The sequence below is a fragment of the Montipora capricornis genome, chromosome 3, assembly GCF_036669925.1.
Source record: "Montipora capricornis isolate CH-2021 chromosome 3, ASM3666992v2, whole genome shotgun sequence".
In the NCBI taxonomy this organism is placed as follows: domain Eukaryota; kingdom Metazoa; phylum Cnidaria; class Anthozoa; order Scleractinia; family Acroporidae; genus Montipora; species Montipora capricornis.
This window is the reverse complement of record NC_090885.1, coordinates 11561970-11586969: the sequence shown is the minus strand read 5'-3', so window position 1 is coordinate 11586969 and position 25000 is coordinate 11561970. Positions and strand designations below refer to the sequence as shown.

At 40.1% G+C, this 25000-nt stretch overlaps 1 protein-coding gene across 2 annotated transcripts in view; it reads left to right on the top strand.

Annotated features, from left to right (window-relative positions):
- Positions 1–11314: 11314 nt before the first annotated feature.
- Positions 11315–25000, top strand: part of LOC138042212 (protein FAM149B1-like) — a 45865-nt gene continuing 32179 nt past the window's right edge. Inside the window, exons 1-2 of one of the 2 annotated variants that reach the window (XM_068888023.1) lie at positions 11315–14437; positions 24855–25000. The exon at positions 24855–25000 is cut by the window's right edge and continues 116 nt beyond it. In XM_068888023.1, the coding sequence (XP_068744124.1) occupies positions 14340–14437; positions 24855–25000 (244 nt within the window). In that variant the 5' untranslated portion in view covers positions 11315–14339. Of the gene's footprint in view, positions 14438–20574; positions 20943–24854 lie in introns of those variants that run through there. The other variant, XM_068888024.1, reaches the window with a different exon arrangement.

The window sequence follows — 25000 nt, the reverse complement described above, 5'->3', positions numbered from 1 at the left end:
ATGTTAAGTTTAGTAGGGCGCATGTGCACCCTTTGTAATGTGCGACCTTCAGTGCTTACCACATGTCAGATAAAATGACTTTTTTCTTGTATATTTAAGCCATCGAATTCTTACGTTAAATTGACAAGGGCGGTTTGGAGCTGTGAGTAGGCGTGGGATTTGTCACATATGGTTTAGGGGCCGACATATCTCTCCCTCAATGCCGTACCGGGAGGCGAGGTCGGTAGCAGAAAGCAGCGAAGGGCCAACTGCGTCCAAAAGCGATCGCACGGGCCGAAATCCCGGGATGACTCGTTTGGTACGACGCTCCAGCGCCGGGTCTGGAGGTACTGCGTTTTTCTCTCTTGTTCAAACATTCCGTCCGCGCATGCGTAAATGTTCTGGCTCTTCGATACGTGGCCTACCAAAAAAGAAATTAAGATGCTGGTTCAGATACAAGGAATTGACATTGACATTGTAAACAGCTGGAGACTGAAGACATAATTAGGCTGGAGATTGGGTTGGCACGGACGGTCGTACGATGACGTCATAACCAGATTTATTTTTCCTGCTGCTGAATTAGCGATGATCATTTCAAGACTCAAATAAATTTTGGAACGCCTTGTGCCAATGTTGGGAGACCAAAACAGGACGCTTCATAGTTGCGTTGAATAGCGCTTTCCAAAAACGCCATCAATATGAATAGCTCGTTGTATTTAAATTTGTTTAATCTATCACTGCGAAATGTCGAATGCATAAGCTATCACTGACTAAGTTTTGCAGTTTGTACAAGTACAAGGAAGGGTTACGTTTTTTGCAAACGTTGGACATGTAGCACTTATATTTCAACAGACTTAACTATTAGAGAGTCATGTGAAGTGCTAGTTTTCCACCCATACCATGTGAGCGTTAGCCGTCTGACCTTGTAGCTCAGTCGGCAGAGCAGCGGTGCAACATGGCCAACGTTTGCAAAAAACGTAACCTTTCCTTGGTTTTAAGACCGGACGCAATTCAGCCCCAATCTTCTCACGGCTTCTAGGCTGCACGTGACACGTGCTTATCTCGTGACAAGAAAGGAAGTGGGCTTTGTGGTTGAATAAAGTGCGACGAAAATGACGTCTTCCGATTTTACAGGCATTGTAATTCACAGTGATGAAGACGGTTACTTAGAAAATGAAGACAAGGACGCTAGCTTTGTCCTGGCAGAGGAAGATGAAGTCAGAGAATTCGAAGGATATGGAATCACGCTGCAACGGTATTTGTTCATGATGATTTCTTCCGGAGCGCTGCTAAAATACGTCGCCTCTGCTTCTAGCCTGTGGGTTGGATCGAAATGGTGGAGTCTAGTGTCAGTTTTTTTCACTTTACCGGCAATAATTATTGGTTTGATCGGAGAGGCAGTTGTTGCGTTTTATTGTGAAAAGGAGGATGAAATGAAGAGCAATTCAACGTTTTGTCGCACAACAAGGGGCGACTTACGTGACCTCTCTGCTAACAAGTACAACGTTTATCAGTTTCTGCGATTTCTCACTGCTGGAGCTCAAGTATTGAGCTTTACCGCGATGTATATTTCCATACGAAGAAGCCGTCACAAGTCGCAAATATTGTCCTTAGAGGAAGCTCACAATCTTGTTAAACGGAAAAAATGGGTCGTCGTGAACTTCCAGCTAGTTGGTTTTTTTATTCTTCTAGTCACATCACACGTTCTAAATTTATGTTGCTCCTCAAAAGGAGCTTGTAGCTGTGACGCCGTTGGCGCAATGTTCTGTGTAATGTGGGCTATTGTTCTGTGGCTGAGTGTTATTTCTTGCTTGGTTTACGCCACAGTTATCAACGGAGCTATTGCACAAGCCAAACAAGGATATCAACAGATACTCGACATGGACGGTGGCACAGTGAATGACGCGATTGCAATCCACCAGCGTAGTTGTAAAATCAGCATGCAGACAATTAGGCTCTATCAAACATGGTTTCTTATCAACTCCGCTTGTTACTTTTGGCTTATTGGTTACGTAGCCATCGTTTTCTTGACTCAAAGCACCCACATGCATTCTTGGTCGGCTTTTTATCACCTTGGCGTCTCCGGTGTGTACTTTCTATTCGCCTTTCTTCATCCTTGGTTGTCAGCCGCCAGCCTCACTCGAGCGTATTCAAAGCTGACAAGGAAGATGAACACAAATTCCCAGTGGAAGCCCTGTCATCCATTCAGTGATCGCTCAAAGCTTGACAGCTTTTTGCTGTACGCTTCTAACACCCAATGTCAATTTTCACAGATAACTTGCAGTTCAAGTCTCCCTTACATTTCGTTATTTCTTGCACTTTGTGGATTGGGACTCAAGTTTTTCCAGTAGAAAAGACTCCATTTTCTCGTAAGAATTGTAGCGGGTCTCAAACACAAGTCACGGGTCACAGGTCATTGTACATGTCACTGTGCTACAGATAAATCAAGAACACCAAACGTGTCTCCTTGCCCTTATCAGCTTTTGGCTTAGTTGTTCATGTCCGTTTACCTGTGGAATGTGATTTGTGTCTTAGACCCCTCTTAGGAATAATTATTGTGGTCATTTCACCAACATGTTGATTCCCCTACACTCAAGTCAACACTCAATTTGTTGTGCATCAAGAAGTTTATTTTCGTGCAAAAACAACCCAACTTGCTGTGTCCAATGTGGAGCCAATTTGATTCCAATAATAATAATAATGATGATGATGATGATGATGATGATGATGACGATGATGATGATGATAATAATGTCTTTATTAACAAGTCGAATGAAGTCTAGTGGGGGAGAATATCCTATGCTAACTAACTAAATAGAAACAATACAAGTACAAATAAGTTACCGCACATCTGAAGAGTACAAAAATAACTACAATCAAAATTAATAAAATCATGAATTACATAAGTGACACCCACCACATCCTTCTATGGTGTTACTTAGATCACGCAGGGTCGGCCAGAGTTTTTGGGTATACGGTATACAGGGGCTTTTTAAATCGGGTATACGGTATATTACAGCTTAAAATACGGGTATTCGGTATATCACTTTCTTTGAATCTCAAGTATACAGTATACAATGCTTCCATTTTGGGTATTTTGGCTTTAGAGGATAAGCACAAGATCACAGAAGCAGGAGTCAATCTTTAAAAATAACTTGCGAACGATGCGAAATGTGCAAGGTTTAATTGGTCCTTGACTTATAATTTCTCACATGACAAACAATACAAAACTCATAAACCAAACAATACGAAGTTTGCAAAAGCATTTAAATCAGCTAGGTTTGTATAAAGAATACAAAACAATCATTACCAACCAGCATTTTCAGGCAACACGAGTGACGATGCTTGCACGCAAACACGAAGTATTGCGTCAGGTTACTAAGCCGTTGAACGATCGCGTTTTATTTCAAGAAACAGAAATGCTTTTTAGAGCTTTCCGCCTTTGGAATATATGCTACGCCGGATGTGACAAAATATCAAATCCGCTGATATATAAAACAAGTCACACAATTTAGAATCAAGTTGCCAATAATTAGCATCAATTTGTTTATTGGCCAAATCACATTCCTAGCAATTTATGTCACCTCTCTTGTTGTACAATTCATATATTCAAGGACCGCGCCTCGAATGTCAAGCTCCATGTTTTGCAAGTTAAGACACTTGTTTTATAAATCAAGAAGAGAGAGGACAGCTTTTGATCTATTCTATTTTCGAGGGTGACTGCACGAGTAATGGCGGGCAACCCGTTTATCGTCCCAATAGGGAGTTTAAAAAATGACGACTGCTGCGGCAACGACAACGCCAAAAAGTAGTAATATCACCTGTTTGTGTGAGGCGAGCCTGCCTGATTAGGCGGAGAGTGTCTCGGCGTGGGTGGGTGGGTCGTGGGTCGGGGCTCGTGGGTAGTGGGGAGTAGATCCTCCATGTATACACGTCATGTATACGACAGGCCCACGACATGATTTACGATTGTTGTGTACGTCAGAAAAAAATTCGTAGCATTTTAAAACATGTTTTAAAACGCTGCGACTTTCGTAAGTCATGTCGTAGGCCTGTCACGAGCTTGTCGCATGCGACAAAAGCGTATCGTGTAAATCGGCCCATATGCTGTTTCGAATGCCCTCTCGCAAAAGCGGTTTTGTCCGTGATCTCTTTTTAGCGTGTACACCGAGTGACTCTGATGGGACTGTGCCAAAGCTGTTACGTAAACATTCTGTCAGTGGTTCACGTTTTATTATTTAGTTGTTTCAGGTAGTCCCTGCTTCAATTTCCTGGCGCACTTGTAAAATAGACCGTACCGGAAAGCGGACATCCCGGAAGTTAGCGAAAAAGGAAGTGTTTTGTAGGCATCCCGAGATGCTTAGTGAGATTGTTGTGTTCGGCTCGTGTCAGCCATGTTGATGGAGTGTGAGCTACAATAAAGTTGAATCGTAGAACATCGGGGGTTCTTATTGTCGTGTATCAGAACACCACACTCCCATTTCTGAAATTCTATGCTTCGAAAATGTGCCTCCGAGTCCCACGTCCCCACGTCCCCGAGTCCCCACGTCCTTAAGTCCCCACGTCCTTAAGTCCCCAAGTCCCCCGTCCCCCCGTCTCCACGTGCCCACGTCCTCACGTCCGAGTACCAACGGTCCCCTGTTCCCGCGTCCGCATGCATGATGTCAATAATAATAACACACCTTTAAACATCTTAAAATTCTTTCAAAAATTATCCGTCGTCCACTCATACAACACGAGACCCTCCACCTGTGGAAAAGTAGCTGCCTAGATTAGCCGACGCTACCTGCGGGTCAGTCATATTCTCTAAATTTTTGTATCAGTAAAGTAAATGTTGTTGTTGTATTCCAGCTAGAGATTCTGGCTGAAATTTCAAAAACGGACTGCTCTAGATAATTGGGTTTTCCAAAATTTTTAGGCTTTAGGAACTGCTGGCTGCTGGGAATGTAGCAATTGACTGAGAGTTTTTTTAAAATTGCTTATCATCTATGTAGCGCCTTTTATCGATCGATCGCAAAACGCTTTCGAGGTTGTGTGTTGATCCCACTGAAGTCCCACCAAAGTGCTGTTTGACAGGTTCCTACAACAAGAGCGATCTATTCCTTGATTCCTGGTCCAGCTGGTGTTGAACCCACGACAACTCACAGACAGAATAAAACAGAGTAAAGAATAAAATATACCTATAAGCTTCTATATTTACGCTGCTCATTCCCATAAGTGAGTCTATTTTCTCGTGCTCTTTCATGCTGCTCTCACCGTTTTTCGTCACCTTTATTCAGTCTGTTTTCTCGTGCTCGTTCTTGCTCTTTCTTCCGCAACTCGATACTATAATTTCGTCTCTTTATTCGGGCTCATTCTTGCTCTTTTGTCACTTTTATTTCGCCTTTTTTCTTGTGCTCTTGGCCGCTCTCTGTCACGTTGAGCATCGCTTGTAAACTCGTCGCCCTCTTACGGTTTTTTCTCTCTCTTTCTCTTCTTTCCTCGTTTTACGACATATTAAAAAAATACTTACCTTGTTTTTTTTTAAATATGTCGTACAACATTGTCTTCAAATTGTTAGCCTATTCCAGGCTCCTAGACAGTGGAGTCGAGGGAACGAGAACGAGCAAAAGAAATCGAGCGGGGTCTGGGACCCCACTCGATTTCTTTTGCTCGTTTTCGTTCCCTCGCCTCCACTATCTGAGAGCCTGGAACAGGCTATCAAATTGTTTGGGCCAATTTCCATCTGTAGGGCTAACGCTCACATGGTTCATATGGGATTGAAATCTAGCACTTCACATTACACTCTATTCAGTTAACTCTTATCAAATTGTTTGCTTGTTTTACTATAAAACGTGGTGCCCATGTAACTTCCCACCAAAAAAGCGTGGGCTCCGGCATGCTCCGACATGCTCCGGCAAGGGTTCCGATGAATTTCCCGCCAAAAAAGGCGGGTTCCAGCAGAACTACATTTCGCGTGTAAGCTTACATGAAAAATTGAACGTACGCACGGACAACCCATTCTCCACCCACTGTCTACAGTGGTAACTGAGCTTGTTAATGTAGAGTGTCTAGATTTTCATTTCATTATGATCGCGGGTGCTCTTGGGGGGTTCAGGTTGTTCAAGGTGTTGGTGATGTCACGTTTCAGGTTGGCTACTTTACGTAAGTAATTTTTTAAAAAGATTTGTCTGTTATAATCCACCAGTTAATTTTCGCGCGGTTTTATTGGCTACTTTACAACACGTGGTGGACAGTTGCGAGTAGACGTTCAGTCCTTTGCAGACTGAGTCTTTTTATAAAATAGATAATTAATACACTGCGTTTATAACTTTAAAATAAACCAACCGTTCTCGTACAAGCAACAGTTCACCTAACTGTGCTCCCTGTTCTGAACAATATTTTTGAAAGGTTGCTGGCTCTGCAGATGGATGAATTTTATGGTGGAATCTTCATAGTTATGGGACCTCCTCGCCGAGGTTGACAGAAGAGTGGAGGGCGATACGTGATAAGGGTGAGCTTGATGCGATTATCTCTATGGATCTCTCCAAAACGTTTGATGTAATTCAGTATCCACTTCTTCACTCCAAGCCGTAAAAGCTTACGGTATGAACGATGCAAGTAGCGCTTTACTGAGTTACTATCTCTTAATCAGATCCGAGAGAGTTGGGGACATACAATACATACAATACATACTTAATTGACCGCTCCCCATAGGGGCTTTTCAGGGCCAATGAAACAAAACGAAACGACGGAACGAAACAACAACAACTGTTAAGAATCCCAACTGGCCGGAGGCAAACCAGTTGGCTATTTATAAGTGCAGCTGGGAAGTTGAAGAACCAGGGACTACCAGGATCAAATTCGACAAATGGTCAGAGCGAGTCTTGAACCCGGGATCTCCGGATCTCAAGGCAAGCGCCCTAACCACTGGACCACACTGCCTCCTCCACATCTGCTCACCAGCTGGGTCGGATAGGGTCAGGCGTGGTGTCCCGCAGTGGAATGTCTTAGGACCAATGCTATTTACCATTTTTATCAACGCTCTCTTCTTCCACGTTGAGGGGACCAGGCTTAACCCTTATGCAGACGACCGTCAGCTTTTTACTCCCACGTCGATTCAATAGTTTTAGATACATGTTAATCTCATAATGTCAGAGAAACCAATCACTGGCACATAGAGAATGGGATGTAGGTGGTAGATAGCAACCATATTCAAGATTTACAAAGCGTATATTTTACCTCATTTTTACCTCCTCTGTCTGGTATTTTTTTGGTGCCTGCAACACGGAGAAACTACAAGCGCTTAATAAGAGACATATTTGCAGATTACCTGTCCTCTTACAATGGCCTTTGTAACAAGTTGTGAATTTAAAAGTTCTCGTATTAAGTGTTAATACAAAATGTGCCTTTCTGAGAATTCAAAAGTTAGTGTGCAAAGTGTTATCATTTCCTCTGTGTTTCGTGTTTGTGCATAAATTTGTCTGTTGTTTTCTTTAACCGTTGTATATTAAATTGCTCTCTCTTTGTCTGCTATCTGTCCTGCGATGATCGTCATAGTCTTCTCACTAAAGTCAAACTCAACGTCTGTATACAAGAAGCGCATTCAAAATTTCCTCATATTACTGTATAAACGTCTGTTTTTTATGATTTAGGAAAGGAAAGGAAAGGAAAGGAACTTTATTTAAGTGTCTAGTCGTTCTAGCGCTAGGACGCTAATTGGGGACACTGTAAACTGAAATTAACAATGAAAGTAAGTCAAGTTAAATGTTGGTTTTTTTTTTGAGGAAAGGGGAAACCGGAGTACCCGGAGAAAACCTCTCGGTGCAGAGTAGAGAACCAACAAACTCAGCCCACATATGACGTCTGATCCGGGAATCGAACCCGGGCCACATTGGTGGGAGGCGAGTGCTCTCACCACTGCGCCATCCCTGCACCCCGGGATTTTCCTGCTTATTGTTCAGTTCATAATCCCGGGTGTCCTGTTGTTTCAAGGTTGAATTGCTGTGGTAACCACAGCAATTTACGCTTTAACTTGCTGTAAAAAGAAGTTGAAGGGATCTTCAACATGTCAGCCTCGACGCCAATGTTACTCGATTCCCTTTTATTTTCTTCTATCTTTTAACTACATGTCTTCTCAGGAAGCCATATATGTAACGCATCTACCATGGCACGATAATGATTAACAATACCAAAGCAATGTCGTCTTAAGTTACTGCACTACCACACGTACGCAATGCGTGCCTACTTTTACTGTTTACGGTAGTATTCATACAAGTAACCCGGAATACGTGAAAGGTATCCGAGTTATAATCTGAGTAGAATTTAGTTTTCTGTGCAGCAAATGGACAATAGAATCACGAGGCGGTGATTTCATTGGCTAAAAGAAATGTACTACAACCCTTAATTAAAGCAAAACATTTGTCCTCCCTCTGTGACAAAACAACTGCAGCAACAACAACAAATAAACACAGCCGCGAAGGAGAAGATTTCCGATATCGATAACAGGCTCACGTCTTACAGAATTCAATAAAAACCCAAATTTATAACATGCAGTGGATAAACCAAATGATGGGTTCTATGCTGGGGCTTCAGTGCGACTCATTTAATTTCGTTTGCTGATTCAAATCCCATGTTCCACGAGATGGTAAAAGACGCAATACCATGCAGCTAAAACGAAGATGAAAATGCTGGATTCAGCATTCTGGAATTGTTATGAATAAGATATTTACTCTAATCTTGCCTGTTGACAACATGACGAAATCGCCAGTACGGAACTTCCAGCAGCGGTATGTTATAAATGGCCCGAGATTTCTTAGTTTCTTTCTACCTCGGCTGTTCTTTGTACGAACATCATCGTCCTCCATAGTTTCACGATCTTCATGTTAGCTACCTAGAGCTGAAGGTCACCGGCCGCATTATTCACAACACTGTTAATTTGGAACCTTTGCAGCTGGATACCGGTTTTCACTTACCCATAATAATTACAAGAATAGATTTCCACACGTTTTCTGTGTTGCTACACAAGTGTTTCACTCACCTTTGCCTCACCGGCTGCTTTCACTTGAAACAGTTTATCTGATTTCACGCTATGTACTAGATCCCGCAAAAATAGACATAGCGCCCATGTTATTTCCATTCCAACAACCTGTCCAAAACATACTACATATCTAGTTATGTCAACTGTTGAATTTGTAAACATAAATCTACTCGGGAAGGGGTGTCTCTTAGGCACTTCAGTTTGGCTTTAGAAAGAAATGCTCAGCTAATCATGCTCTTGTCAGTATCACTGATTCTATTCGTCACTCTATCGACAACAACGAGGTTGGCTGTGCTATATTTATTGATTTAAAAAAGGCCTTTGATAGAGTTAATCATTCCATTCAATTATTGACATTGCATCACTATTGAATAAGAGGTAAAGCCTATGCCGATTTATAATTTCAATCATATTTATCTAACAGAGAACAATTTATGTGTGCCAATGGTCATGACTCTGATTCCCTATCTGTCACTTGTGAGGTCCCTCAAGGATCTGTTCTTGAACCTTTGTTACTTTTGTTATATATTAACAACTTACCTAACACCTCGCAATTGCTTACTTTTCACTTGTTTGCTGATAACACGAACATATATTGCTCATGTAAGAACCTCAGAGATCTTGAACTAAACTGGGTAAATCGTGAGCTCGACAAAGTTGCTTGAGTGGATGAAATCCAATAGACTAGCACTTAGTATTCTAAAAACTAATTTTCTTCTTTTTCATTCTTAGAAAATGAAACCTTACGAGTCATTTAATTAAAAATAAACATCAAACAAGTTAACACAGTTAAATACCTTGGTGTTACCACTTAACTTAGAAGAACCAGATTGATGAGCTTTGTCTAAAACTATCAAAGACTGCGGGAATTTTTTCAAAATTGAGGTACTATGTAAATATTAACATTCTTACAATGCTTTATTATTCACTATTCTACCCTTTTCTCTCTTGGGCCGATTTGCAAGGTACGATTTTTGTCGCATGCGACAAGCCTATAGGCTCGTTTACACAGAGCGATTTTATCGCGCGACAAGAGCTGCGATAAAATCGCAGCAAAGTTGCACTAACTTTCGAGCATGTTCGAATTTGCGGTGACAAGGCTGCGATCTGTCGCGCTACAAATCGCAGTGAAATCTTTTATTTATTTATTTATTTATATTATTTATTTATTTATTATTATTATTATTACCTTACATGTTTACATGTTTAGTTTTAAAAGCACAAACACCCCTCCCCCCACCAACACACTCACACCCACACACACACCCACAAACACGGAATATGTTTACATAACAGAGAAAAAAAAATGGAGGAGGAGCTCTTGTTTTGAGAGGAGCGACCAACTATACTCTACAAGATGGGAATTACCTGTACAGTTGGAGAACAAGGTGCTGGATTCTGTATTTATTTATTTTTAAAGCAATAGCGGTTCCCATTTCTTTCGCGTTGTTGTATCTTCCTTCTCTACTTTATGAATATATTGTAGATGCCGTAAGTATTCTTCGAAAATTGGCTTACCTTCTTTAAATTTACACAGCCAGATGAAATATTTGCTTGTCAAAAAACAAAAATTAATTTGCAAACTGCATTTAGCCGAGGTATCTGGCCCCAGTCCCAAGCAAACATATTCTTTACTAACAGTTTTACAGGCCTGCATCCATGAAAAAACATGACTCCAAAAACAACGGCTTTTGCTACATTCCCAAAATAAATGCAGTTCACACGCGCTATTTGCTGTCACCGTAAAATCGCCGTTCGATCGCAGCTCTTGTCGATCTGCGTAAACGAGCCTTATGACAGGCCTACGACATGACTTACGATTGGCGTGTGCGTCAAAGAAATGTCGTAGCATTTTAAAACATGTTTTAGAACGCTGAGTGTAAATCGGCCCTTACGGTATTCATGTGTGAGGTCAAGCATATCCCACCTACTTAAAGCCTTTGACCACCTTACAAAAGCGACTACTTAGAGTTATGACATTTTCTGAACCTGCTTCGCATTCAAAACCTTTGCTTCAATTTTTCTGATATCATTCACCTTGAAATTTCTTCTTTTGTTTTTCAGTGTTTTCATAAAATAAATCCTTCTTGTTTTACTGATTATTTTAAGTCAATATCTTTCGTCCATTCATATTATACTCGTCGATCACTAAATCAAGACCTTTTTGTAAACCCAGTTCAAACTACTCAATTCAAACTACTCAAGTTCAAACTACTCAATTCGTTCCCTTCATTACACTGGTCCTAAACTCTGGAATTCATTGCCAAGTCATGTTAAGCAAATCAATCCCTTTTCTACGTTTCGTCAAAATATAAAGAACTCTATGATTGATGGTTCTTGAGTATTTTATGTTAATATGTTTGATGTAATTCTTTTGAATTTAAAGCTAGTAGTTAGTATAAGAAGCAATGCTTTTAAAATAAAATTTGTTACAGCTATTTATATTCCTTTTGCTCATATTAGAGTTAATTTGGGGAATCTACTCGATTAGTTTACCACCTATTTAGGCTGTTTAGGTGTCAAAAAACTCTACACACACAACAAATATTTAGTAACTTATTGTTCTTTGTTCTCCTTAATACTTTCCCCCCTTTTTTAGTTACAAGTAGGAGTTGTAAATTATTGTGATTCTTTTCTATTCTTCAATATGTATTTATCCACGATTTTGTTTTAACACTACTGTATAAATTATCCTAACTTTTGTTTACATAGTATTCTGTGTGAGTTAAATAAAAACTGACTTGACTTGGGAGGTAGAGTCTTCCCCTGAAGTTTTTTATTCGTTAACGTTTATTTCAGAGTTGGCAACAAGTGAATCCCCGCAAGATATTCATGGGTTCCTGATCCTTTGTCTATCGCGATTTTGGGTAATTTTCCCTCTTGAGATTTAAGTGGGAGTAACTACCAACGTCACATCTCAGCGGTGTCCACGAATAGGGGATAAATGGGTACAACTTTGCCTTTAACATGACGTCACGGCGTCACATGACGTAACATGACGTCCCATTCCAATCTTCCGGAAACTGAATTTCAATTCTTATGCAAAGCAATCTTTTGCTCTCGCTTGAAAAAAAGTAAGTCATTTTCCACGATACCTGTCCTTCTTCTATGGCGATTTTGGGTGTAGTTTTCCCTCTCAGAGATTTAGGAGATGTAGCCCTTAGGGTCCGTTTACATGGAAAGAGGATGATCCTAGGAGTAGGATCATCCGAGCGCAGTATCTTTTCAGCTTTCAGTTTGCAGGTGAAAGGTTGTATTTGGCCCCAATGCTAGGATGATCCTACCGCTAGGATAATCCTGTCTGAGAGGAAGGATGATCCTGGCGCTAGGATGATCCTACATCCATGTAAACGGCCTCAGGAGGCCAAGTTTGCCCACCCACCATCTTGAAACCGGAGATGGCCCTGGGGACCAGTTGTGAGAAACAACATGGCGGGATCTTCGCACTTATCGACTAAGAGTTCAAAAGGCCGACAATTTCGAATATGTCTGCCCAACGAAGAAGACGACGATATTGAAGATGTGCAACGTGCGGGGCCCAAAATAGACAGCCAGCGGGAAGTAGTGACTTTTCGAGTCTTTCTGCGAGCGGTGTGCAAACAGGCCAGAATGTTTTGGATGATTCTCAAGAAGATGAGCTTAATGGTAACCAGCGTTGTCCAAAAAAGAGACAAAGTGCTGCGGCGATCCTGCATGTAAACCAAATGAAAAGTTGATCCTAAGAGCCGAGTTTTGCATGTAAACCAAATGAACCTTCTACGATGATGCTAGCACTAGGGTCATCCTCTTGTGTTTCAATAACACATCTTCGTCTTAAAACGAACGCCCAAATGCAACTCCTCGCCGCAATGGCGATGGTCGAACCGTTGTCGAGGTTTCGCATCTCTTTTTCGGTTCCTGGCTGTCCTTCTTTTTTTTTGCGTCACGGGTTTCGATCTCCAGATGCAGCTCCACGTGAGGATATGATTTTCTAATATTTTAACACGTTCTTCCGCTTTAAAATATGCACTAACGATCGCCAACTTCTTGTTTTTAATATCGCACCCAATTAATCGTCAAGGAGATCACTGATGTCCGTATTATTGCTTAAAAGGTAATCCATAATTGTCCATCGTACCCTTAATCATCGGAGCCGTAACAGGTTTAGCATTGCAAACGCAGAACTGATTTGCTGCAAGAATTTCAATTGTAGCAATAATTCTTGTGGGCATAAAGGTGGACAAAAGCTGATAGTCATACTCATATGAAATTTAAGACTTAATTTTTAAGTTGCACAACACATCGAACGTTTTTCGAAAACGGCAAGATCATTGCAGCTTTAGCCTACAATTTACACTATTTACTCAAACCTAAACCTAAACCTAATCCTATTTCGGCCCTCGAAGGATTTGTCTAGAATTAGAATAAGTATGTGTAGAGACAAAAATGTTCCCTGAAGTAAAATGGAAAGGAAAGTTACTTTATGTTATTTGAGATGTTTTTGGCCCAATTAAATTTGTTTTAACAATTCCCAGTTGGACATTCAATATCGTGAAATGCTAGTTTACGTGAGAAAACTAGAACACGTAACATTAGCTATACAAAATTGCCGTGTTACGTATTATTTTTTATTCTGAAGATTTTAGCTTTATTTCACATAAGCCAGAGAGGGAAAAAGATGTTTCGTTCGAAACTGATATCACGGTTCGTGACTTCAGGGTTGATATCATTTCAATTTCACTTTCGTGACGACAACTAGCTGATATTAAGATAAAAGAACCAACAAAAAGATATTGATGATTGCATTTTTTATCAGTTCCTGTGTCCGTTAGCCCTAACTGAAGTGTTTGTTTTTCTTTTCTTGGAAACTTCTTAGACATACGAATTTATTCACAAAATATTACGCATTTTGAGTTTTATCTTGAGCGCTTGAAACTATTGACGAAATATTCCCCGCGGCAAAAAATTAATATACAAATGAACAAAAACCGTCGTTATTTATACTTCATGCACGGATTGTTCTCGAAGTTAAACGGAAACTGTTGATGCTTCAGAAAAATCCGAGACTTCGCTTTTAGTGAATATTCTCGCTTGGAAAAAACCCACAAGCTTTACATCCGGGAGAGTTTAAGTTTGACTGAAGTCTCGCTCCCGGATGAAGCCAGATGTGTGGACCCTTGGTGGGAAGCTCAATTAAAAACGTGCATTTTATAAAGAATATTGAAAATAAGCGTCGTCTCTGGTGATGTGATGAGAAATTGCGCTTGGATACAGTACCACGCGTTATTATACCAAGTCAAAACAATTTCCGCGGAGAATCTTCAGTTAGGATTTCAGTTGCAACGGATGGATCACGAACCACATGACTTGGCTGGGGGATTTGATGTACCTCCCGGCAGCGTATCGTTCAAGGAGACGAACAGAAGAAACTACTAAAGAGCTGTCATTTATTTTGAGGGGGTAAGAATTAAACAGATGCGACTTTATTCAAGTTATTATCATAAGTTCTGTTGTCACCTTAGATTTTTCGCCTCCGATCCTTGCATCGATGTCTAACTTATACTTAATATTGTAAAAGCTTTCAGCAAATCATTCAAAGAGCTAACCAGTTGATTTCTCCTTTGTAGTATTTATTCTTGCTTTACGGAAATACAATGTTTAGAATATCTTGAATATTAATATCATCAAGAGGAGAAAGTTCTAGATCTGTTTCGCGTCTGAAAAAAACCCCTGAGCCATAAAGAGAATATATTGCGGTAAATGAATAGCGTAGTGGAACGGAAAGTTTCAGACTTCCCTAAATGCATAGAACGACAGTTGGAATACTTTTTCATAAACATGAGGCACGACTCGATCGGGAGAGAGTCATTCAAAATTGACCATCATCCATCTGCAATGGTTTAATTGTGACCATTTGGAAAAGTAAAATGGGGAATTTCTTTATAGAAAACTGCGCCGTGTATGGCTTTTTCGTTTGCATTTTTGTAAGGTTTGTATTTTATCGACATGGCAACAGTTGGACAAAGAACAAAGACAAGAAATTTGCCAGCTCTATAGTGGTGATTATATAGCGCAGAAAAGCTGTGTTTGCTTTATAATCAGGTCAAACTCACATATTTATTTTTTGGTTGTCAGTTCATTGCAACCATTAACAGAGGAATACTTAATCGTCTCGCAAATGAGTTTCATAAATGGACTTGAGGTTGAGCCAGAAATAGGCTGCCAAAGAAAGCCTACACTCAACAGATCGGCCACGACTTTCATCAGTTCCTTCGTGTTAAAAGACATAACTTTGTCAAAAAGTCAAAATTAATTGCGAAATTATAAATCGTGCCATCAAAAAGCAAGAAAATGGTTGGCAAGTGCTTATTCAACTTAGCTGCGCTTTCTTCGTTTTCAGTCATTAAATTCTGTTGAAAGGGTGAATATATTAGTATTTAGAAATCTATTGTACAAATTTGCTTTTCCAATGCAGAAAACGGCCGCCTTTCTCTGATCTGACCCGGCTATATTGAAGATTATTTTTATATTTTGTCATCTCGCAAGGTTTTAATTCCGATTTTTTCTTCCAACATTGCTTCCAACTTTGCTTCTTGCCATTTCCTTAGTCACATTTATTTGGGATAAGCTACTGAGCATACTGTACGCGGTTCAAGAAAAAACAGGAACTTTAAAAAGCCCAGAGAAAGCCCTATGCTTAGAGCTAGGGCCACCACAATTTTACTAACCCCAAAATGTTTTGCCTGTTATTCAAAGCAGGAGCAAGTACGCACACTGTAAAGCAGTAATTTATCTTGGTAAGTCATAACCTTGAATTTCAAACAGGAAGCAATTCGTGGTTGGTTTATTGTCTTAATCGGTTGCGAAAAACAAAGACCTCTGTCATACAATTCTGAAGAGTTGACAGTATGAGATTTGTCGTCCGTGTTTAAAAGAAGATACAGCCGCAATTGGTCGAATGCCTGATTTGTATTTTGGAATTTTTTTGCGTTTCGAGTCATGATGTTTCAGAAATGCTTCTTACCTGTTAATCTTACCAAAACATCAGTGCTGTTTGTTTCAATATAAATTATTAACGACAAACCAACAGGTCCTTTGCTAGGATTCGTTTCTAAAATAAGATCAGAACTAACAATATAAAAAAGATCTCAGTCTTTACAATATAAGAACAGTGGTATAGTCATGTGGTTTTTTTTGTACCAGCTCTGTTTGAGATTTCTCCGATACGAGACACACTCTCCATTGAGAAAAGGTTAGGAAGGCCAGAGTCATAACAAAGATCTGCATACAAAATATTTATCATATCACGGACTGTGATTGGTAAATTCAGCGGTCGTATACTGCAGTGTGGCCCGACTTTACAAAATGCAGTGTTACCCGGCTTGCCTCGGTTGTCAAGGGATATAATAAACTCATTCCTCTTTCGATACTTAAACGGCTCCTTATTTCCTCCACTTTATTCTATGAGTGCGTGTTTTAAGATGGTGGAGTACAAACTTTAGTTAGCCAAAGGCAAAGAAACGGTTTCCCCCACATTGTGATATGCTTTGATGCTATGTTTTCATCTATTTTGACGGCATTCCTTTGATAAATCACAAGCCGAGTTGCGTGTTATGAGTTTGCTCTAATTGATTAGTCATTGTTCATGGTTTCTATGGCCGGTGCTGGATGCTTACTTGAGACCAAGGAATTCTGTCACGAGCTTTCAAACGGCAAGGCCAGTCATTGCTAATAGGTCGGCCATATGCAAATTGAGCGTATTGCACGTACATAAACATTTCTGCAGCAATTGTAAATAGGCAAGAGATCTGTAATTTTCTATTGTCCGTCGGAGGAAGAAAAATTCACATCAAAGGGCTTCTTTTATTTTATTTCCGGAAGGATCTTTGAAAAAAATGTCTTAGGACTATGTCAGGTTCTTTCAGCTCCGAAGTCGGCTCCTGACCCATCCCATTCATTAAGGAAGCACCATACGGCTGTCAAAGAAAACTTTCATTTCTTATGGGATACAGCACGGATCCACAATTTTCAACTATCAAAATGGCTTGATGACCTCATGGTGCAGTTCAATCGCATGCTTACGAGTTTTAGTCCTGATTAAGCCTGCAATTTTCAAACTACCGTACGCGAGTTTTCAATTTCTCAATTTGTTTCTACATATCTTCGTCTACATGTACATATCTCGATTCTACATATCTTCGTCTACATGTTCTAGCACGCAGCAAAGTCTCCTTGATTGGATGGCCACATATCCCATGAACCTCTTTGAGATATCATCGCCATGCCCGCCACTTCTTTCTGGACAAAACCGGGAGCTCAATGCCTTACTTCTTGCGAATAGTACGTTACATGTACCTACACTGAACGGTTGTTAGACGGGGCCTGCGGCTTATAGACTACAGAGTCGAACTATCTGGAAATGAAATAACAAAGAAAGTACTTTCTCCTCAGTTTCTCGCGGTTCGAATCCACGACCTCGCCCATAGTTCTTGTCCGATGATCAACCAATTGAGCCACCTTGGGTGCTTTTCCTTTTCTCACATGATCTTTTGCTTAGAAAATCGAAATAGTGAACGTAAGGTGACAGATTCGAATCCTGTCATTTAGGAAAACTAAGATTTTTTCTCTGAGATGATCTGGTCACGCATTTAAAAGTTTGTATTTCTGGATGTAAAAGTTTGTATGTTTGTGCTTTTTACCATCCTCACGAGGATGATGAGACATGCATGAACATTCTAGAGACGTCTGTCTGCTTACAGGACAAGAGAAAATTAAGTGGAAAGAGAGGGTAAGCCCCGATACATACCCTTTCACATACGTAATATGTCTCAAGTTATTTTTAGATCGACTCCCACGCTTTTTTGAGCCCAAGGGGATTATGCAACAGCAAATCATATGGCGGGGATGTGTTCTGCGTGGATATCCCAAGTCAGAGACACGCGTCCTTCGTGAAGTGACGAAAAGGGAAGAAGATGCGGAAAGCAAAATTGCTGTTCGTTTCGTCAACCAAACTTGGCGAGAACTCTGTTTGCAAAACAAGAATTTAAACAGAATCGCCTTTACTGACTCAAAGCAATGTTCTCGTGATTCCAGTGAACACGAAAGTTGTAGCGAAGAAGAAGAACTCAGTGTCAGTGAAGAAGAGGAAATACAAACGGAAAATGAGCCAGAGAGTGCTAGCGAAACACCAGAAAGATCCTGCTCCTGAATGATACTTCAGCAGATGAGGGGGAGGTGATGAAAAAATCGGACAGTTCAGGGAAACAAAAGCCCACGGCATTGAACCCGTGCACCTGTGCAAAACGGAAGAAAAGTCTTTCAGAGGAAGAGATGGAGGACTTATGTGGAGAGTTGGCCATGATTTGTGCATCGTTCAGTCATGTGATGCAAAGCCTCCATGAAATATCCACGCAACGCGCGAGGTAATTTTCTCCGAAGGGAATAAAACTTTCTAAAAATAACTTGAGACATATCACATATGGAAAATCTCATGTATGGGGGATGCTATTTCTTCTCACTTAATTTTCTCTTATAGCACGAATGCACACATTTCGACCGCCGGCGATATGAACTTGTCTGGATGCGATTGGAAATCAAACTGCTTAAAATTAAATTCACCTAACAATGAACTTTGTTGACTTGCTTAACGACAACAGTCTTACCCAGATGATTAACGAACCAAAGCGAGGTGTGAATCCTCAAGACTTGTTTATTACTAATAATTAACGTCTCTCGCATAATGAAATTAAAGACCATCCCAGTAGTAAGTGATCACAAAGGAATGTGTATGTATGTTGAGGCTGATATCAGTCCTATTACTTACAAACAGAAAGCTCGCAAAATACACCTGTACAAACGAGCAGATTCCACGACCATTTGACGAAATTCTGCGACTCAAGTCAAGTACCAGTAATCAAAACATTACTGCAAACCAGCTATGGGTCTCCTTCAAAACAGAGTTGAATGTTAGTATCAATAAGTACTTTCGGAGACACGTCGTTAAGAGGCGAAACGCCCCCGATATGTGGACAAGGAAATCAAACGCTTCATGAAGAATCGCGATAAATTACACACCATTAATAGTCCGTGCTATCGTGAAATCAAGCACCTCGTTGAACGGAAACTTAGAGAAGCATACTGGAAGTATGTCGAAGATGTTATTACTCCAAATGTCCCTTCTGATATTCAGCAAACGAGCAAACGGTTTTTGTCTTTGTTTAAACACTCAAGAATTGACTTCTTCAGCATTCCACCCCTGAACAATCAAGGTCGAACTGTGTTGGATCCGATAGCTAAAGCCACCCTGTTCAACAAAACCTTCTATTCTGCATTCTCTAGTACTGCTGTGATCTCTTGATCTCCCATCTTTCAACTATGTACTCTCTATCCTAAAGGCATCAATGAACTCCTCTCATTCCATAATTTATTCACAAATTTATTTCACCATATTTCCACCAATGGCAAAGCTCCTCCACACCCTCATAAAAACCAACAACACCGCTGACCTAAACAACCACGAGCTATGGGAACAAGAATGGTAAATGAGCTTCAATGCTGTTAAGTGCAAAGTTCTGCGCATGAGCCGACGAAACATTCAATTATACGTTAGAACACACTCCACGGGGTTACAATCAATTCCGTACAGAGCACAAAGTACCTTGGCGTGCAGAGGCAGACGCATGCACGAATTTTTATTTATCCCAATATCTACGAGCACTAATTATAACAATTTGACCTTCTATCATGACTGCGAGGATCATAGCTCACTTGATATCCTTGAACTATCATATAATGGAACTCTCTCCCTGCCGAAGTTTTTCTTAGTCGATAAACTCTAATCAATTTAAGTAAAGTGTATCAATTCTTCTCCATTCATTCTACAGCTGTGTCGGTTTTTTTTCCTTTTCACGCTACTGAAGTTTAAACTGGCCTATCAGAATTCAGCGAGCAGGAAAGACTGTGCTATCCGACGCGCGACGTCATGTCAATTGTTTGCAAGTAAAGGGCCAGAAAACAATTTAAAACATTTCGTGCCAACCTTTGTTAACAAACTTTGGCGCCAAAACTGGGTTGCTGGCGATGCGAACGTCAGCTGTTGTGCTTAGGCTGTTATTTGTGCTTTCTCTAACTATTTTAAGACGAATTCAGTATGATATTTTCGAATCAAATATAAGAAGACGTCAAAACTGTATTGATAATGCATTTATTTGTGTTAACTTCATGAAAAAAGACTTTAATGGCGTCCTCTCGAAAGGGTTTGTCGACAACAACGTCGTTTGCTTAAAGAACGAAATGCACCGTTTCCGATGAATGAGAATAGCTCAGTTTTGACTGCCGCGCGCACTGCGGGCGCGGGTTCCGTATGCAAGGCTGACCACCCGGCAAATAATCCTCGACAAAGGAGGGGTTGCCGTAGTGGGGAAAAAATGTATGGTAGGAGTTGTAACAAAATTCCAAGGCCCAGGACAGAACTCCCTATGTTGTTTCCAATCACGGTACCTGCCTAATCAGCCATCATATTAAACACTTTAAAATGTTTTTTGAACGTTCATGTTTTCAAGTTTCCTCAACGATGATGTCATTTTGGCGCGATGCACCGGATCGCTTGGTAACCTCCCACTTACTTTCAAGGGCGCATCGCCCACCGGGAAAATTGTATTTCATCTAAATTGTGTTGTTTTTGTGGACTTCTCTGGGGAGTCTTGGTCGGAAACGGAGAGACGTTTTTCATTGTTTGGCGCTTTTTTTAGTCTAGACTTTCAAACTATAGCAATAATCACTTATACAGGAATAGGTCTGAGAAGAAAAAACTATGTAGTGCCTGGTTTGGCTCAGATTTTAAGCCACCATTTCGTGGTATACGTTGTTGTCATGGATGTGCTGAGGGGTTCAACTCCGCTCGGAGTGGAATTTTGGATTCCTCTCAAAAGACAAAGATGACGAATAGAGCCTATCCTCTTGAAATGTAAGTGATCTAGTACCTTGTCATTTCATCTCTGGTGAAAAATCGTTTTCGTGTTGACAGGTCGGTTGTCTCGATGCTTGTGCAATGCAATATGTAGATCGATAGCTGCATATTGTGGTCAAGTTATAACTTCACGTAGCGAATATTGCTGATGATTGTTTGAATACAAGGGGACCAATCTCAATTATTAAAATATTCATAGTACCCGTGTGTACTAAACTAAAGGTAAACAACGAAACGCTCAAATAATTTTGGAGAATTTTCCGATTTGGTTATCACAATGATCAACTTGAGGACTGATAATTACTTTTCATGAATTCGAAATGAATCTGTATAGATTATACAGAGTCAGCATACCTTTTAAAGTCAGCAATCTTACACGTATGCCGGCACACTAAAAATTCCTATGAAATTAGACTTACATGTACATGTACATGTACATGAAAACTTTTTTCCAGTTTTTTGGGAGTCAGATCTGTACATATACACATGTACGAGGTCTTTTTACTTCAAATTCATTATTCTGTTTGTTTTCTGTAGCTTGTTATTGCTATGCATTTTCATGCAAAGTGCAACCGGAGAAAATACATTTTTAATCAAGTATAAAATTAATAATAAATTCAAATGTAATATTCTAAAGTTGAACATTTACTTGACGTAAATTTCCTTTGTTATTGGCAAGGGTGTTTTGCAGACTGTCGGTTTTTTTGCAACATAACAAAGGTTACCAAGTGCTGACTTATGCTTTCAGTAATTGTAGTGCAAAATTTACACAAGAGAATGCTTGGAAGCACTTACCTGTAAACTGCAGTTGAAAATGGTCATCACGAACTTGCAACTTTAGTCAGTTGCAAAAGTGCTTTGTCACATAGAAACTCAACATGCATGGAGAGCCAGGAGGAACCCTGCCTGAGAGTGTTGGTCAAAAGCCCCAATTACAAGAAACTACTTCTGGCATCCAATAGACAACTGAGCCAAGAACCATTGAAGGAATGGCCTTGAAACATGGGACCATAACCAAGATAACCGGTTGCATTGGATGGTACTTGTTAGTATGCTAGATGGGTCCATATGGTAGTAAGGAAGAATTTTAAGCTATCTCACATATGAAATACATGTTGTACTTGCACACCAACATGAGTTCAATCCAAACTCATGGTGAAGCCTAATGGTGTTGTCATCTTGTCTAAGGGATTAATCAAGTGGCTGAATGCCAACCTTTGGGAGCCAATCTTACATGCTTGGATCTGAATGGCTTTAATAGGCAGGACTCTAGCGGCTTTCGCTTGTCAAACTGCTGGACTGACAAGGCATTCAGCAGGGCATTGATACTGAGTTGAAGTATGCTTTGCCTTGGGATGGCAGGTGGAGCTTAGCCGAGTCTAGTTTCATCCCAGTTTTGTCCAGCATGAAGGTGCAGCATTGATCCAAAATTGGAAAAAAGGTCCCATTGTGAAAAAATTGTCCATGCAGTGAAGCTAGAAGTCATCTGCATTATTTTAGGTGAAGGTCTATATTATTATAAATTTTTCTGCGTTCCTGTAATTGAATTAAAAATTCTGCTTATGAGCCAAGTGGTCCATTAGGGCGGAGCTTATCCCGGTTTCTGTAGCATAACGTGACTAGGAGTATTTCTAGTCCAATGATCATTTCTCCAGTTTGTTTGATGGTGTGTAAGGCTAAAATTTTGTTTCTCGAACACTTTCAACCCATCATTCCTACTGTTTACAGTTTTTTCTTTGCTGTTTCCGTTTAAACTGGAGCATGCGCAATAAGACCGGAAACCACGTTTTCTGGGAAAATGTGTGTCCTTGTGTGGGCCCATTTCCATTAGTAAGGCTAACGCTCACGTGGTTCATATGGATACAAAACTAGCACTTCTCATTACACTCTAATCAGTTAAGTCTGTTGAAATATAAATGCTACAAGGCCAACCTTTGTAAAAACGTAACCCTTCCTTGTGGCTGCTGCTGTAGGCTTTCTCTGTTCCCTGACTGTGGAAGGTGAGCATGCTTCAGGTATCTGTAGTGCAACTGGAAAGGGCTGTCAGCCTTTTAACTTAGTATGTTGCCCATCTGACAAAAGCGGTGTTGGCCCAGTGACCAACGATGTTGTCCGTTATTCCATTAGTGGTAGTGAGTACTTTCAGGGGTGGTCACCATCCCCTGTAGCTGAGGTGTTGGCTGAGGCTCACCGGCATGTGGGGCTACTGGAGGAAACTTCTAGAGGTCATTGTTGACTGGTCTGTCATGCCAGTGGCTGCAGTTTCCTTATAGAAGGCCAAGGTTTAATCTACACAACTGTAGCCAGGACTAACCCAGGTAATGACTGGCTCCTTTGAACAATTATCGCAAGTTTACATGTATAGCAAGACAAACCTGGCCACATTGTATGGTGAGAATGGCACAAAAGCCTTTGATATATGGAAAATGCCTCTAAGCAACCAGATGATATTTTCCATGGTCAATTCTTACCTGCTTTATTTTATTTATTTATTCAACCTGCAATGTATTTACACAGCATGTTGGTATAAAGATTAAGATAAAAATGAATGAAATCTTCCACAGGAATTCAGAATCTGAAGAGCAAAGTTCAAAACTGGCATGCAGATTTGAATACTCAGTTCAAATTTCAATATTATTAAACAACTGGTCATGTTTGACATAGCTTGACTGTAAAATGCAATCTATATGAACTCTCAATTTATTATGTAGACTAATTTTCAAACACAAATAAATGCTACAAAAACCACTGAAAATCCTATCTAAATTAAATTAAATGGCATTTTACAGTCAAGCTACGTCACGCGTGAACAGTTGTTTTGAAATTTGAACCGACTATTCAAATCTGCATCCAGTCTTAATCTTTGCTCTCGAGATTCTGAATTCCCGTGAAATATTTCCTTGATATATAAAAAAATTAGTTAGCCATGAACTTTCATTTTATTATAAAATAAATGGTGTTTTAAAAGTGAAAGCAACTTTAACTTATAATGACCACAACATGTTAATTCTCAGACCACCAAATGGATCATGTCATGCCTGACCAATAACATATTAATTAAAACCCCATGACACTAATCTCTTTCAATGGCAATAAATTTACCTGATTTTTTTCAAGGGAGCAAGCATAATGTACTAAATAGCATGCAACAATGATGATTCAGTACACATGTACATGCAGTTTTATCATAATCATCCAAAGATTGGCCTTTACAGCCAAGCTGTGTCACGCATGACCAGTATCCATAAGACTGAAATGAAAATTCTAATTCCTTTTCGGAGCTTCTGAGATTTGAATGGAATCTTGAAGATTTTTCTGAAAGTCACTACAAGAAAATTAATGCACAATAACTGAACAACACTTCATAAAATGCTTGAGATAGCATTGTTTAACTCAAATTTAAGTGAGTGTGTGGCTTACACAACTGCCAAATTGGTAATTTTTGGCTGGAATCAAGCCATCAAGCCACTGCACTTTTCCAACCTGTTTGAGAGTGAACAATTTGTAAAATCCATAAGCTGAGCTTGCTGTCAGTTCAACAAGGCTGTCAGAAAGGTTTATTGGTGATGGCTGTGTTTGAATTGTAATGTACACTGTAGGTGGTGAAAACTAAGGAAAATAGAAGAAAGTGACATACATTGTAAAGTAGCTGTCCAAGACAACAAAGTACAGCAGTTACATGTAATGATTTTGCTATTAGTCAGGTACATTTCTACTCAATCTGTGTATGCTTATGTGGAAAAAAACAACAAACCTTCTCAAAAACCACTTTTTTTTAAAAACCCATATGTTGTCCTTGTTACTATTTTTACTTTTTATAGTTTCTCTGTTTTTAGCTGTTAAACTAAAGTTGTGATTCCACACTTTTGACAGGATTTTCAACTTTTGTTCCCATTTTTTAACTTTCAGTCGTGGATTTGGTCAAAGTAGTGTGGATGCTCTTCGTCCACTGCCTGAGAAACCAGAGGAGTCCCTACCACTGTCATACATCGATAAAGTCCAGAATGCCCTGAATAACTTCACGCCAGACACCAGTGGCCGATCATCCCCTGCTA